The sequence below is a fragment of the Odocoileus virginianus genome, chromosome 11 (genome assembly GCF_023699985.2).
Source record: "Odocoileus virginianus isolate 20LAN1187 ecotype Illinois chromosome 11, Ovbor_1.2, whole genome shotgun sequence".
NCBI classification, from domain to species: domain Eukaryota; kingdom Metazoa; phylum Chordata; class Mammalia; order Artiodactyla; family Cervidae; genus Odocoileus; species Odocoileus virginianus.
Genome location: NC_069684.1, coordinates 21,813,385 through 21,830,052, shown reverse-complemented (window position 1 = coordinate 21,830,052; position 16,668 = coordinate 21,813,385). Strand labels below are relative to the sequence as shown.

At 43.0% G+C, this 16,668-nt stretch overlaps 1 protein-coding gene and 1 long non-coding RNA gene across 2 annotated transcripts in view; one reads left to right on the top strand and one right to left on the bottom strand.

The window, feature by feature from the left end:
• The window catches only part of PAPPA2 (pappalysin 2), a 289,437-nt gene extending 281,533 nt beyond the window's left edge, over window positions 1–7,904 (top strand). The window contains exons 21-22 of the mRNA XM_020879747.2: window positions 2,322–2,420; window positions 4,671–7,904. Coding sequence (XP_020735406.2) covers window positions 2,322–2,420; window positions 4,671–4,745 — 174 coding nt within the window. The 3' untranslated portion in view covers window positions 4,746–7,904. The remainder of the gene's footprint in view (window positions 1–2,321; window positions 2,421–4,670) is intronic.
• Window positions 7,905–10,679: 2,775 nt separating this feature from the next.
• LOC139037455 (uncharacterized) lies at window positions 10,680–15,778 on the bottom strand. The gene is made up of 2 exons (XR_011490288.1): window positions 15,059–15,778; window positions 10,680–14,030 (listed from the first exon to the last, which is right to left on the bottom strand). It is a non-coding gene; the product is annotated as an uncharacterized lncRNA (long non-coding RNA).
• Window positions 15,779–16,668: the final 890 nt, after the last annotated feature.

Genomic DNA, 16,668 nt, shown 5'->3' with positions numbered 1-16,668 from the left:
AGATCTCCCTTTAATCCTCCATATTGAAGCCCATGCCTTTATAATGTGGGAAAAGTATTTTGGGTGCTCTTTGGATTTTTATAGACAATTACATGAAAGAGAAAGAAGGAACAGATTAAGTTTTGCCAGTGAGTCAGTCAAGGTTGGAGGAGAAGTAACAGATGCAGTGTTAGATGAGGAAAATATACTCCAAACACACAAAAAAGAAAAAAAAAAATCTGGGGGAATCTCAGTGGGATAAACTTGGTCCTCCCAGGAGAACCCGGGGCATCTATAGGTGTTAAGGGTGTGGCTAGTTGCATTTTGACTCCTCTTATTTGGCTGTAATTGTAGATTCAAGCACTCATTGTATAGTTATTCCAAGTTCTCCAGAGCCAGAGCAACGGGCTCCAGCATTGAAGACAAATGCTCATCTCAGAATCTTTGTCTTTTATCCCAGGGAGGCCTGTGTTGAGAACAGAATTCATTTTCACTTCCCACTCTCAGCTGACATTGCTGTGCAGCTGTCCGACAGCTGTTGAGGTCCCCCCCAAAAGTAGCAGCTTCTCAGAGGCTGGCAAACTGGTATACATCTGGAATGGTGTTCCAGTGACCTCTGGACCCCATAGAATAAGTCAAAACATTGAAGTAATCACTTGGATGAACTTGTTCTGATGTAACGCAATTGCTGAAAATTATTTAATGGCTTTTTTTTTTAAGTTTAGTGATCTATCTCATCAAAACACAGTGAAATAGGGAACAGTCATTCTATTTGACCTTTAAGGAGGGTGAGGGAAGAGAAAGTGATTTGAACGTGGGAACTGAAAGGTGGCCTCAGGATTCAAGAGTCTACTGACCGTCTGTGGCCCCAAGAGTTTGATCAGGAGATGTTTCCTGAGCTTCACAATTATGTATCCACTCAGGATGGGGAGCAGCTGATGTGATTGAGTAGGTGGGCTGGGTTGGCTGGTGTGCCTTCCAGGATGCTGCGGGACACTGTTTCCTTCCAGGAGTGGTTCTAGAGAAACGATGCATTGGGCTGCTGAGCAATTTTGTAACCGCTGGTTGCTGTTCTTATCATACATTCCCTTTGGGGGTGAAACACTCCATTAACTCTGGTTTGGCCTGGGCCCCTTTCCCATTTTGGTTTCTGTTAACTTGTAGCAGTAACAGGAGTAGATGGAAACCGTTTGGCTTACTCTGCTCTAACCCTGTGTCTAGCTGCTGTGCATGAAGTAGCTGCACAAGTGGGATGACTTGTGTTCCAGCACTGGTATACCAAACCCTAGGGCCATTGCACTCTGGACAGACATCATTCGAGTCAATATAGCAACCCAGAATTGGGTCTCTACGTAGGAATACCAGAAGAAGAGGTGGAAGTTATGGTTCTTAATCTGTGTTGTTGTTCATTCACTCAGTTGTGTCCAACTCTTTGTGACCCTATGGACTGGAGCACGCCAGACTTCCCTGTCCATCACTATCTATGAGTTTGCTCAAACTCATGTGCATTGAGTCAGTGATGCCATCCAACCATCTCATCCTCTGTCATCCCCTTCTCCTCCTGCATTCAGTCTTTCCCAGCATCAGGGTCTTTTCCAATGAGTCAGCTCTTTGCATAAGGTGGTCAAAGTATTGGAGCTTCAGCATCAGTCCTTCCAATGACTATTCAGGGTTGATTTCCTTTAGGATTGACTGGCTTGATCTCCTTGCTGTCCAAGGGACTCAAGAGTCTTCTCCAGCACCACAGTTTGAAAGCATCAGTTCTTCAGTGCTCAGCCTTCTTTATGGTTCAAAAAGCAGCAAAAAGTCAAGATACATGACTTTTAATCCCAAATTCTACTTGACCCTAGCTATGTGACCTGGGGTGATTTTTGCCATCTCTATCTCCATTTCCTCACTGATGAAATGGGACTTTTAAAGCCAAATTTTCCTGATGCACAGCTTTTCTTGATGACCAACAGAGTTAACACATGTGAAAATATTTTTTTTTAATTTTCTTGTATGTGAAACTATTCTGTAACCCATATGATATAAAGACCTACTATTACAAGAAGGTGAAAAAGTTGATAAAAAAAAATTCAGTGAACCATTCTGGACCCTAGAATAGGCCAGGAACGGATACTAGGTGTGAAATTTGTCAATTCCTTAGATCCAAGGGTCTTATCTTGAGACTTTTCAACTTCTTGAGTATGTTGGGTCCATTTTGACCCTGCCCTTTTAATGTTATCCCATAATAATGTATCTTGATTTCTGTGGATTATTTTGAGGTGGGGTGAGTGGGAGAAAAGGGTGAAGCAGAGTGAAGTTGTACTTAAGACACTGACCTGCCACCTGTTTACCAGCCTTTCCAAGCAGATGGTTGGTGTGACACCATCAACAACCGGGCCTACTGCCACTACGATGGGGGAGACTGCTGCTCTTCTACACTCTCCTCCAAGAAGGTAAGTGAGGGCACCTGGGTGTGGGAGGAGAGGGTAGTAGCCCCAGAAACAGGCAGGGACTTCAGCTAGCTCTGCTTCTGCTTCGTGGTGCATCATGGTTTTTCTTCAACAGTCCAGAAGACAGAATGATAACGAGCAAACATGGGAGCCTCTACAGTGACAGGATGAAGGACTGTAATTTTAGGATAAGTTGTTAGAAAACACTACTTCTCTCACTGTCAGTCCTGCAACTGATTCAGAAAAGCCGTGCTTCTGCTCCTCAGAGATTCACACCTGCTTATTATTGTCCAGGAAATGTCTCTATGAGCAGAGAATAATGGCTTCCACTCCTTGGGGAGGCAGGGTTACCCATGAAGTGGTATCTGTGCATCCTCAACCTCTCAGTCATATCTGATTCTTTGCAACCCCATGGATGGTAGCCTGCCAGGCTCTTCTGTCCATGGGAGTTTTCAGGCAAGGACACTGGAGTGGGCTACCATTTCCTACTTCAAAGCAGGGCTTCCTACCTAGTGCTTTAAATGTCTCCATTTATTATTAAATCTTCATAGCTAAATTAAAAATCCTATGAAGTATGTAGCAAGCATATTGCAGGTATTTGTTGAGCAACCATCACAAGCTCCCTGGAACATTCCCCAGACTGTATCCTAAGCAGTAGTTCTTTTCTCCATTTATGCTGTTGCTCTGGGCTTTATAAAATTAGAAGATATGCTCAAGCTAAACATATAAAGTAGAGTAGGCTGAAAACTTGGAATAATATGAATGAAAACCAAAGAATTCCAAAGATATTTGATGCTAGTTGGCTGATTTGATGAATCAGAAATATACAAGAAATAATGTTTTCTTCCTTGTATGCATCTCCATAATAAAGTCACACCTACATGATTACCTGTACACAGACCCGAATACTCCTTCCAAGGGATAATATTTACTGATGACTCACTCTGTGCTAGGCATTGTTCTCAATGCTGACATGAATTAACTTATTTAGTGCAGAAAAATCAAGAACTCATTGTGTCATTGTTGAGTTTGCTCTAAAATCCATTAAATCCCAAACTATGAGAAAGAGATCCAGGTTGGATTGCAAGTAAGAAATCATACCAACTAGTTCTTAGTCTCACTTGAAGAAAGTAACTGGTCATGGGTCCCTTTTCTACCCAGGAAGGCATAACCACTTGAGAAGAAAGCAATCTCCTTGTCTCCATCTCACATTCTTAGTTCTAGGATTTGCCTTGAATGGATTTCAGTGACTGTGGCCAGTATACACATGAGAGATAGAAAAATCATTTCACCCTTGTTGACTCTTAAATTTGTTAATTCATATGTGAAAATATGCTGGGAAATTTCCTCAAACCCCACCACCCATTCTCTGCCTAGTCACCGACACTGTCTCTTCAGTGCACTTGGACTATTAAATGATACCCTGATCTATTTTTGTTTCATCCATGCCCAAAGAGCAGAATCTTTGTCACTTTTATATCATGTCTCCTAAACACCCACTTCTCTCTGAAGCTAATTATGGACACTCAAAATGTATGGTTATCTGTTGGTAGCAGTGCAAACAGGAAGAGAGAAAATGTTGCTGGGCCATCTCTAGCCTGGAGGAGGGATAATCACATGGCAGGAAGGCAATCTAGCCACAAACAATCAGTAGAGAGATGCATTGTTTCACCAAACCTAAGTATATTCTGGGTTCAAGAAGGGCAAAACCTCAAGCTTATGAAAATAGCAGCGATGACCCTATGGCCCCAAGAACACCAAGGGAGTAGAAAACATAGAGCTAGGTTATAGAGTCTTGGTTTTCTAGGTAGTAGTGTCATGACCTTGAGTTAAGGCACCCTACCTCTCTTGACCTTCTCTCTAAGAAAAAAAACACTAGCATTCATCTTACCTACTTTACAGGGATTTTGTGAAAGTGTTAGTGGTAACATTAGAAGTTACTAAGTAACAGGTGTTAGAGGTACGTAGAAATATGTTTTTCATATCCAACATCTTATTGAAACCATCCAAACACCCTCTGAGGTAGATGCTGTTGTCCTCTCACTTTATATGTAAAGAAAGTGAAACAAGGTTTACCTTACCTAAGGAGACATGGTGTGTAAGTGAAAGAACTGAGTGTTAATTTCAGTTCTGTAACACTGACCTGCTATCCAACACTTCCTCTGGGACCAAGCGAGAAAAGCAAAGGCTGGTTGAAAGTGTGAAGCTTGGTGCAAAAATGGGTGATTTCAACTTCTCTTTGCTTTCCCTTAGGTCATTCCATTTGCTGCTGACTGTGATCTGGATGAATGCACCTGCCGAGACCCCAAGGCTGAAGAAAACCAGTAACTGTAGGATCAAGCCCCTCCTTCCACTTCCCTGGAGGCAGTAAGAAAGAGGGGCCTCCACAAAAGGAAAGAAAAGATGAGTGAACAAGAAAGGGCATAAAGGAAGGAAGAAGAACATGAAGGATCTTAAAGCAAGAGGACATTTATAGGTGCCAACTATTGTATTAAGTATCCCAAGTAAGGAAGAATCATAGGCAAAAGTTTCTTCAAAAAGGCAGTTGATTTAAAATGGAAAGAGAAATATGATAGATATACAAGAGCCCTCCTCCCCCCATTTATATTCTATCCAATCCCACCCTCAACTCTTGCCCTGCTCCCTACTCTGCACCCTGCCAACTATTCAGCCCCACCCAACTTGTAAAACAATACCAAAACACTATAAGAGCAGTTGCCAGGGACACTCTGTTAATACCCATTTTGAATGGATTGCCATCTTTCAGGGCTCATCTAATCGAAACTGGCTCTCTCCCTTTCTTTGTGTAGTCTCCCTTAGTAATAATGAGGTTAGTTATTAATTCTTTATAAGTATTTAAACATAATGATATAAATATATTATATATATTATATTTTTTGCTGTCTACTAAGCTAAAAATTATCCATTGTTCCACACATGCTGCTGTGAAGTTCACATCCAAAATGAATGCTGAGGGTTTGAGGACTGAGTTCTTCTACCATCTTTCTATTCATAGGGATTAGCAGGTTGAGAGAGAACTGGGGAAGCAAAGAGAGAGACTGGATGGAGTTTTTGATGGTCACATGTCAGCTAATCATCTTTTTATGATCTGAGAGCTGGGCCCAGTTTGAGGAGATAGGGGCTTGGAATGATAATGCTAAGGGGCATGGAAATGTGGGTGGGGGTATCCATTGGTGAGGGGTCCAGGAAAACTAGACTACGATTCTTGAGTATCCATCCAAAAAGTACTTCTCTTCACTTCTCAGAACTCGTCATTGCAGTTGGTGAGGCCCAGGGTTTTTGCACTTCCACAGGTGCCTGTTCCAAGGGTGGCTCTTGGCCAGTCAACAAGTCTGTATGCAGGCTCACTTTCCTGTCACCAGGATTACAGGAACCCATGCTTTCCGCATACTTGGTCTGTGGTCTCTCTTCTTCTAAGTCCCTGAGCCTAGCCATCATTCACAGCCATGTGGCCACATGACTTACTGGGGGAGAAAATGTCAAGGAAATGACATGAGGGAAAGGTGAGAGTAGATGGAAGAATAGGCAGGGATGAAGGAGCTGACAGAGGCCATTCACAGGGTAGACACTGGGGTCAATTAGAGCCCAGGACTGGAGGACAAAATCAGTCAAGGAGACTCAATTTTGTTTCAGGTCTCCACAGCACACCACAGGGGATCCTCCGAACAATGCAGAATGGGAGATAAAATCTATTCAAGTGCTTTGTGTCAAATCTGTGTCCCAGAGAGCTCCCATTGAGTGAGTTCTGAAAATACATGGAGCAAGGGTGACACTCTGTGGGGAGAGAGAAGAATTTCAACTATTTAGAGTCCGTTTTGTCAATGTGATCCTTTCTTGCTCAATAGATGGACAGTGTGTGAAGTGACCATGTTAACCTGTCTCTGTCTACAGCCTGGGCTGACTCTTTCTGCATGTGGTCTATTGCAGCTGTTTTTGGGGGAGTAATGATGGATGGAGTAGGCCTTGGAGAAAGAGAGTAAGGAGCTAGTTTCTTTTTCAACACCCCAGCTTATCATCTCAGGAAAGGAAGAACAGGCAAATATTCAAACGTAGCCTTGGTCTCTCTGGATCACCTGCTCTTTGCCTCCAACCACAGTTTTCTACTCTTCCCATCAACACTGAAGCCTTGGCTGTGCACATAGAAACAAGGAATTATTATCTTCCCCCTCCATCTTGAGCCGACTTCATGTAGGAAAAGAACAACATTCTGGAATGGAATAAAAAGAAGGGGATATACACAGATTTATCTATGAGGATCTAAAAGGAGGGTGGCAGAATCATGGGGGAAGGTAAAGAGCCAGAGGCTGCCCGTCCGAAATCCTCTTGTCCTCTGTATTCCCAGCCATAACAGAAACAATAGTCTAGATACCTACTCTTCCTTATCTGGCTTCACATTTAATGCTCTCAAGAAGAGAATATTTATTTCTGGGATTCTGATAGGCATCCGTATGGAAAAGGAGAGTAGACAAGTTTCAATTCTTCATTTTAAAACAGTTGTAAAATCTATCCAAATTTCCTGAAACATGTCAAACTCCATACAGGGGGAATCCTGCCATGTCTGAGGCTGAGGTAGCAGGAGAGTTATCCTGGGCATTGCCCAGCTCAAGAAGGTTACAGCCCCCATTGCTACCCACCCCCACCATGGGAATGTGGAACCTGTGGTTCATGATGGTGTGGGTCTGGCCTCAGTCTCCCCACAGGAGTAACCATGAGAACATTTCTCTTTTGTACTTCATTTTAAAGCAAATTTAGTCTCTGTTGGCAGCACCTGCTCTCCATCACTGCCCTAGGAAGGTGAGAGGAGGGATCTGGAGGGGGGGGTGGAGAGCCTTTTAGACTACAGCCTGAGTCAGCCCTGGCCATTCAGAAACAGCAGGTTCTTCCAGCCTTTTCCCCTGGAGCCTAGTGTTTTGAGCTCCTCCAGTCACAATAAAGTTGAAGGTCTGAGATGCCACAGTCACAGATCCCCAGTGGATGTCAGCTCACACTCAGTCCACATGGTGGTCTGCATTCTGCTGCTTCTCCCCATTCATGGAATCACAGAGAGCCTCTCCCAGAGGCGCTTCCCTCCATTTCCCTGTTCCAAAATCACTTCTCAGCTTCCTCTTTTTCCTAGTGACTAGGAGCTCTGGGGTCCAGGTTGCCCAGGGCTGGATGATTCTGGCAATTAGTATGACAGCCTCCAACCAGAAAGATGAGAGGACAGAGTGAGAACTGTCAGCTGGCAAACCTGTATATGAAAGTAAAGAGCTATTCTTGATTCTCTCCTCTTCTTCCCTCCATTACAAGGCATTGGGTTTGGCACGTCCTCTCCTCTGTGAGATCACTATTGAGTGCATTGATTAGCACTCCAAAGGGATGGTTTGATTGGGAACACAGTGAAAGGAGCTGATCTACTGTATTGTAATGTAAAACAGCTACAGCCAGATATTTTGTAAGATTATAAGATGTTCATTAAAAAAAAATCAGCACACTAAATAGGATGTGTCTTATTCTTTGTTTAAATCATTTCATCACTTCCAAATTGTTTTTCATTTACTCATACCAGGCCCGGACATCCATCATTGATCAGTTGATTGATGAGTTCTTTCAGTCACTTAAAAACTATTTATTAAGTAAATGGTATGCGTAAGGAAGATAAACACAAATGTTTACAAGAAGAGATGACATATACAAAAGCAGAGTACACAGTAGTCATGTTAAGTGCCTCATGAGTTATAGGAATAAAATGCAAGAATCATTTACAGTTCAGGGGAAGTAGCGTCACTCCTGGATGCCAAAGGGAAGAAGTATTTGAAAGATGGTCCATGAGGGATACACATGAGCTTGACAGGCAGAAATGGGACGGGGACATGAAGAGTTCAGGCAAAGTGAAGAAGAGGGATAACACTATAGAGGTAGGAAAAGAAAAGGCTGGGAGACAGTGAATATCTCCGGGACATCTAACTTAGCTAGAAGGCAGAATTCAGCTCACATGTGCCCCACATGTGGCAAGCCCAAGCTTATTTAATCCTCACAGACAGATCTACAACTTCCATTGTTTCATTTCACAGATGTGGACATCAAGGGTCGGAGTAAAGAAAATTGTTTATGGTCATATGCCAAGAGTCAAGCTTGGTTCTGTGAGACCCCAAGACATAAAAAAGAAAAGGAAAATTGATGGTTCATAGGATGGGAAAGGGTAGAAGTGGAGAGAAGTGTCAAAGACGATGTCTCTGCATTCTCTTTTTACCCATAAGGATTATCCTCACTGGCAGAAAAGGGAAGTTAGGAGGAGGAAGATTTTGAAGAAAGAGAATGTATTTGCTTTTTGATAAAATCAGTTTAAAAGCCAGATAGATAATTAGTTGGAATTTTCACATAAAGCAGTGTTTAGCAAGCTGGGGGAGGTTTCTGCACCTGGGGACAGCTTGCCAAGGTCTCTGGCCCTGCTGCATACCACCTGGCTGCCAGAAGGGCTGGGCAATTATCTCAGTATATCTATGAGCTGTTTGGGAAGTCCTGCGGAAGAGATAGTTAGATATGTGAGCTTGGAACTTGAGAGAGGGGTGTCCAACTAGAAGCAGACATTTGAGAGTGAAAATTATGTCAACTGACATTTTCTTCATGGGTTGCAAAATACCTTCATATGCTTTATTCTACCCATGGCTTAAGCAGAAGAATTTCTTCTAAATTTCCATTTTACAAATAAAGAAACTGTGTATGAGAGAGGCCATTGAAGAATTTAAGTTCATATAACTAAGTGCAAGTTGGGATAGGAATCCAGGTTTTCTGTCCCCAAATGTGATGTACTTTCCACAACATGAAGTTCAGCCCACTAGACCCAGAGTGAACCCAGACTTGACCAAATGGAATGGGAAAGTTAAATGTCTTTTTGCTTGTTTATGTTTCAAGGCGCTCGTTGGTTTCCCAGTGGCTTTCTTGGTAGCTGGTGGTAGGAAAACTGAGAGCAAACCTTCTAGAGCATCATTCCAGGGCCCTCTGCTCATGCCAGGCCCTGAGTATAAGCAGATGCCTTGCACGTGCCAGTTAGGCCAGCTGAACTGAGACGTCTGGCAGGGCTGCCTTCTCCCTAATAGCTTCCCTTGGGAGAGTCCTGGAGAAAGACTGGTTTCCATTGACTGACAAACTTAAATGACATGATGAGTCACCCATCAGCTGGGAGACTCACTACTCTTTGATTCCTGCCAACCAGATAATGAGGGGGATCAGGATGGGAAAGAGGGCAATGTGGGTTTTTAAAAAAACTTTTTATTTTGTATCGGAGTGTGGCCGATTAACAATGTTGTGATAGTTTCAGGTGCACAATAGAGACTTAGTCATACATACACTTGTATACATTCTCCCCCAAACTCCCTGCCCATCCAGGTTGACACATAACATTGAGCTGAGTTCCCTGTGCTATATACAGTAGATCCTTGTTGGTTTTCCATTTTAAATATAGCAGTTTGATATGGTTTTTCACTTACAAATAACTCCAGGTCACCTCTAAAGCTGTCTTTGGGTCATCTCTTTTCATGTCATCCCAAGAAGACCACTGGTTCTTTACCACTAACCTTTCAGTTTGCCCAGTGGTTGGCTCAGAAAAAAGGGTCGTGATGAAAACCTTATATCTATAATATATATCCACACCCACAAAACCTACACATGCCCTGGGTGTGTGAGTTGAGAACAAAGTAAGACTCATTAGAGAATAATGATTATTTTCAAGTGTGTGAGTGATTTGTTGATGACTTCAATTTTTATTTGTTTTTCCCTTGATTCCGCCACTAGATCCTCAGGTTACATTACCAAGTGTTAGGAAGAACTGCTGGGACAATGGCAAAGTCCATTCTTAAAAGGATCTACAGGTCAAATCTAGTTAACATTCCAAATCAGTATAATAAAAAACATCCCCAAGCCCTGAAAGGTAGTCCAGACCAATTACAGTTTGCTAATGTTCTTTAAATCAAATTTTCTTCTCAGGATAACTTAATACAGACAAGCTTCCTTCGCTTTTTTCCACCTAAAAGTCACTTATTCAAATGCAGAAAATAAATAAATAACAGTGTTGGCTTTTAATGACTACCTATCATGGACAGAATAGCCTGATGGGTCACAGTCCACAGGGTTGCAAAAGCTGGACACCACTGAGCAGGCACACACACATACACATCACGTTATATCAATTTGCTTTTCCTCTCCCTGTGAGAACTGCTTTCTGAAGACAGCTGCTTTGTGAAAAAAAAAAAAAAGTACACATAGAAGTCACAATATTTTAATCTCTCAAAAGGTTATCAAAGTTCAATAAAGTTCCCATACCACAAACTCAACATGTGCCATTCAGAGTGCTTTCTGAATAGTAGAGCCAAGTTGTATTAGGACACAATTTCCAAGGAATGATTTTTGTTGGGAGCAAATCAGTAACCTTTAGAATAATCTGGAAGAGAGTTCTTGCAGCTTCTTCAAATGTCCTGGGAAATATTCATGAACTCAACACTGTTCTTGATGTCTCTGCTCTGCCAGGTCACCTGCTACAGGGACCCTGAGAAATCAGTGACTGAGGAGCAGAAAAACACTTAAAAAAACAAGACAGGAGAAGTATTCAGAGAAGTACAAAGACACCTGGGGTGGCACAGCTAATAAGTGGCAGAGCCCGGATTTGGACCCTGGTTCCAGGGTCTATGCGTTGACCCTCTGTGCTCTAACAGAACACTCCCTTTATGGGAGTACTTGGATCTGTAGATTTGCAGGCTTGAAAGGGTCTCCAAAAGGCTGAATTATTCACATAATGTTTCCTACCGTGGGTTGTGCTGCCTAACTGTGAATCAGTCTACTATTAAGAACTCACTCTCTCTCTCAGGGTTGCACATTTTGTATCTGGACTGTTCTGCCTTTGAAAGTGAAAGTCGTTCAGTCAACATGTCCGACTCTTTAGGAACCCATGGACTGTACAGTCCATGGATTTCTCCAGGCCAGAATACTGGAGTGGGTAATCTTTCCCTTCTCCAGGGTATCTTCCCCACCTAGGGATTGAACCCAGGTCTCTGGCATTGCAGGTGGATTCTTCACCAGCTAGTGGGTGATATCAATATTTACTGAGCAACTATTCTGTGCCAAGTGCAAGGGATGCAGCAGTGAACAAACAAAGCTCCTTATTTGGAAAGAAGTTGGTGGAGACAGACAATACACTGTGTGTGTGTGTGTGTGTGTGTGTGTGTGGCCAGTAATGAGTGTTACAAAGAAAGCTAAGATGCAGTGAGATAAGGAGTAGTTGGGGGTAGGGAGGTGCTCGTGTCTATAGGGAAGGTCCATGAATGCTTCTCCACAGCAGGAAGTGAGAGTGCTGTCCATGGACACCTAGGGGAGAGTCAGAACAGGCAACACCAGGGGTGAGGTGGGAGAGAACTTAGTGTATCTGCAGAAGAACAGAACAAGGGAGGAAGGTGAGGGCAGAGAGGGATGGGAGATCGGAAGTGGTCACAGAGGGTCCCCTTAGCCACGGCAGTGACTCTGGCTTTTACTCGGAGGGAAACTGTTTTCCTCACCAATTTCTCTGTGTCTGCACATAATCCATCATATCTCTTTCCTAACTCTCACATCCATCCAACTCCTTTCTGCTGCCATCCTCTCATCCCATCTCAGGCTGCCATCAACTTCCCAACAGCCATGGTAACATTACCAAGCCAAGTCCCTTCTCCTGCTTCTTCCCCTGCAGTCCACTGGCACTCGGCTTCAACATCGTTCTCCCTAAAGCACAGTTCTCATCCCATTACCCGGGACTCAGGGAAATGAGTTCATGGTATCTGCCTGTTCTGAAGGGTCAGACCAGCCTCAGCAGAGCCAACCTGTGACACTGGCTTCCCACTGCTTCTGAACTAGTGGTCCTCTACTCACGTCTACCCCCACACCATCAAAGAGGATGTGCCCCCAGCCCCTGAAGATCCTGCTTCTGCTGGTGCTAATCCCTAACCTGGATGCCTCTCTCCATCTCCACATGCCCCAAACCTGCTTCTTTCCCCAGTTCCATCTCAGGTTCTCCAGTATCATGAAGTTGTTCTTCCTCCCCCATCTGATGAGATACACTGTGTGTATGGCATCTTATTGTCCCCTCCCAGGATAATCAATCTGATTGACTGATGTTTTGATAGTTCTGTTCTGATCTTTCCCTCCTATTCAATGTAAACTCTCAAAGTCACATGAACTCAGAGCTCTACTAGCTATTCAATACCATTTCTGACAAGTAAAAAAAAAAAAGTACTCCTTCATCTGAATGAAAGAAAACCAGTGTCAGAAACCATGACTTGAAAAGTGTAGCCCAGACTGGATTTCTGGCCATATTCACTCCTTGGACCAGGCAGGCTAGGGCAAGACACAACTTCACATCTCTACATGGTAACCCTCGAAACATTATCTTATTCAGTTTTGCATCTCTGACATTGCCTTACACAGTGCCCTTCATGAATAGAACCTTGGAATTTGCTGAACTGAATCCCAATCCTGATGTTTATGAGTGTGAGAGACGAAAGGAAAAAAGATGTTGTGTTTGGGGCTGGAGCTGGGCAGGTGGGTCTGTGTACACTCAGGCAGTATGCTTCGACTTGTTCTTTAACAATAGTCCAAGCAGTGATGGTAACACATAACACTGTGTGTTGTGAGTCTGTGGTATCAAAATGACTCATTTTCAAGTTGACCATTGAATTCAGGGTTCATCAGTCAATTTTCCATTGAGGTGTGCTCAGCTAAGACACGCACTCTTTGGTTTTAGATGTGCTGTCTGCATGGATTAGGAAGAGGTAGCAACTGTTGATCAGGTATGATAAGAGAATCTAAGAGACAACCTGACCTGAGATGAAGTTAAGTGACATTGAGCAAGTTACTTAATGACTTAAGATTCAACATTCCCATCTGTAAAGTGGAATGATAATTCCTAACTTAAGGAATTTTAATGTGTATTTACTACAATAAGCACAAAGTACCTTCCAGGGAGGCACTTCTAAAAATGGTGGTTGTAAGTATTATTACCCAAGATCAATAAAAGTACCCTTCTTATAGAAGAAACATAGAAGAAACCAAGAAGAAGCAGAGTAGTGGAGATGGTGATTGGCTGGCTTTTGAGGTTTCCATGCACTTTCTGGCCTAGGATGTGAATTATTCTAATGGGTATTCCACCCCCGACTCTCACAAACACACACACACACACATACATACAACCCATATACTCACATGGGTTGCATATTCACAGGCAATTAAGTGTTCTGTGAACCTCTGGCTATGTTTTAAATATAATTTCATTTAAAGCCATGTCATGTGCCAGTTTGAGGCCCCAGATTAGTTAAAATGTGACCCTGATTCCAAGTATTAAGGGAAGAAAAAAATTGTTTAAACTATGTCAGCAAGACAACATCATTTATTCTCAATTTTAGAGGGTCATGTTGATGCCAGAGCATGTCCAAGGACTCTGCCTGGGCAGTATACTCACAAATAAGCAATGTGTATCCACTCATACTAATTGTAATCTTAGACAATTCACCTTCATGAAGTAGAGAGCTCCAGGCAAGGGTGTTGGCTTGAGGAGAATAACAAGGTTTCTTCTAGATGTAAACGAAGTTTCTGGAGGTATGAAGGCATCAAGATTTTACTGTCTCAAAGAGAACATTGGTAGGAATTATAGGCATTTATGTATTCATCTTGTTCATTCAGAGATGGTAGATTTCATACTGAAAACCTAGTGGGGACTCACAATTCAAGATGTTAGGCAATGAGTCTTTTAGGACCCATTTATAATGTGGGGATGAACTTTGCAGGGCCATATGAGCACTCGATAGGGTAACCTTAGTAACCCTTGAAAACACTTGGCATGTGAAGTGCTCCATGTGTTTCTTTCCCATAGCACAGCTGGAGCTCAATAAATACTTATTAATAATAAATATTTATTAGAGAACGGATTTACTTCTTTCTTTTCCATTGAAGTGCCCAGTATCTTTCTATTAGCATTTCAGTTGCATTTAAAAATCTCACCACTTGCTTCCAGTTTCCATTCATGCTATAGCTTAGACCAGAGTTTCTGCTAAGCTAGTTAAGGCTTCAGGGAAGAGGAAATGGGACAGAAAAAAGTTGCATCTGGAGAAGGGTTGAGTCTGGTAAGACCTGGAGGTGAAAGCAAAGTCAGATTCCTGCAACACCTTTTACGGGCTCTAGGGAGAGCTCCAGACCGCCTTCCTCATAAATAACTTGGCCACTACCTCATTCTTAATCAGGTTTCTTATGACTCTCTTGGTTAGAGAAGCCACACTGAATCACTGGGTTTCCGACAGACCCTGCCTTGACCTCAGACTTTCATGAGCTCCTTAATTCCAGCTTTTCAAGTCATGCCAGTCCCAGCCCTTCACTGTCCTTGTGGTCTTGTCTCTCAGGGATCCAGCATCTTTGCAGACTTGCCTCTTCAACCCACTGCCACCCACATTACCGTCGCTCACATACACCACGGATCTGTCTTCTGCTTGACCCAGCTGTGAGGGTTTTGGAATCCCAAGCCCATCCCCACAGTGAGGATACCACCTTGGGGAAGGGCAGGCAACAAAGAGAACAGACAGAAGTGAACTTTTGCAGGGAAGAACTTTCAAAGTGCCTGCTCATACCTGAAAGAATGTCCAGCTCAGAGTTTTTTGGGGAAAAGAAAATAATTTGTAGATCAAGTCTCTTTTGGCTCTTTGTGGAGAGTTCCCAATTTCTTCTGGGAGGCCCCTGGTCTGTGGCCGGGGGAAAGGAAAACCCACACCTGGGAGGCCAGCTTGTCTCTTCCAGGCTGTCTTCATCCTGAGGAGTCCTGAGAGGTAGGGCAGTTTTTGGTCGTGGCCTGGGCCCAGGCTCTGTGGGGAGGACTGAGACTCTGCTCAGACATTCCAGCGGCTGCTCAAACCCAGTGGCACTTCGTTAAGTCTCGGGCCACACACTCTCCTCTGAGTGTTTGCTGGGATTGCTATGGCAACCAATACACCCTCTCTTTATGCTTGCCTCTCTTTGCCCCACACTGGTCAGCTCCATCACCAACACCTCTACGGTGGGCCTTTTCAGATTCCTTCCTAGTTTCCAAGGGACATGGAACTACAGAGTGAGGATCAAAACATTTTACCCTGTCGGATACCCGTGAGTGAAACTGTAAGGTCCAGAGATCCAAAGGGCATTAAACTGACCTTCTTGTTCCAGGGTTACCATGGTGTAGACATAACAGATCCCTGGGTGTGGTCGAAAACTTCTATTCTAGAACTGTAGAGACATCTGCATAGCTGGAATGGTCTGCCTGAGGATGCGACCAGGCTGGAGGGTGGGAATGGCTCTTAACGTCAGTATAGATCAAAAAGTCAGTGAGATCAGACGTGGTAGGAATTCCTTGTCCATGCACGCCAGTAAACTCATATCATTAAGAATCCTTGAAAATGCATAGGCCCAGCTCCCTAGTCATGCCTCTCCATGGCAGGGACTGATGCTGTGCTAAGGCAACAACACATGGACATGTAAAGATCACCAGGTCTCCTTTGCCAGTTTTGCTGCATCTAAGGAAACCCCTCCCTGCTTCATCAGCAAAACAAAACATAGCGAAACAACAGGCAAAGTAAGTGTTTTCAGTCAAACTGTGCTCTTGGTTAAGCCCAAGCACCACGTTAACCTAGTATAGGCTCCAAGTGTCCCAGTGTGAAAAGGGGGTGGTCTAAGTGGGACATGCACATGGAGGGCAGTAAAAAGGGTGCATTCTTATAGCTGTTGTACAGCAGAAACTAACACAAGATTGTAAAGCAATGTTGCTGTTTTTTAAATACTCCAAGTAAAGTTTTTTTTTTTTTAATGGTCCTGTAAAAATTTTTTTGTTAAATAAAAATTTTAAAAAGATACACTCTGGCTCCCATACTTACCTGCCTTATGGCCTTGAGATAGTTACTGAAAATTTCTGAGTTTCCTCATCTTTAAAATGTAGATACTAACAATATCTGTCCACAAGCTTGTTGGGAGAATTAGACAAAAGAGTCCTGTCAAAGTGATGGTACCTAGCACATAATAAGAAATCAATCTCACTTGCTATTAAAGACAACATCTTCAGTGACAAATCTCCCATAAAATGGTGAAACCTCTTAGAATTCAGTTTCAAAGATAGCACGTTTTTAGCATATACAGAAGTTGAACTATAATGTTGTCACAAGAAACTTATATAATGTTATAAACCAATGTTACTTCAAAACCAAAATCTAGAGAA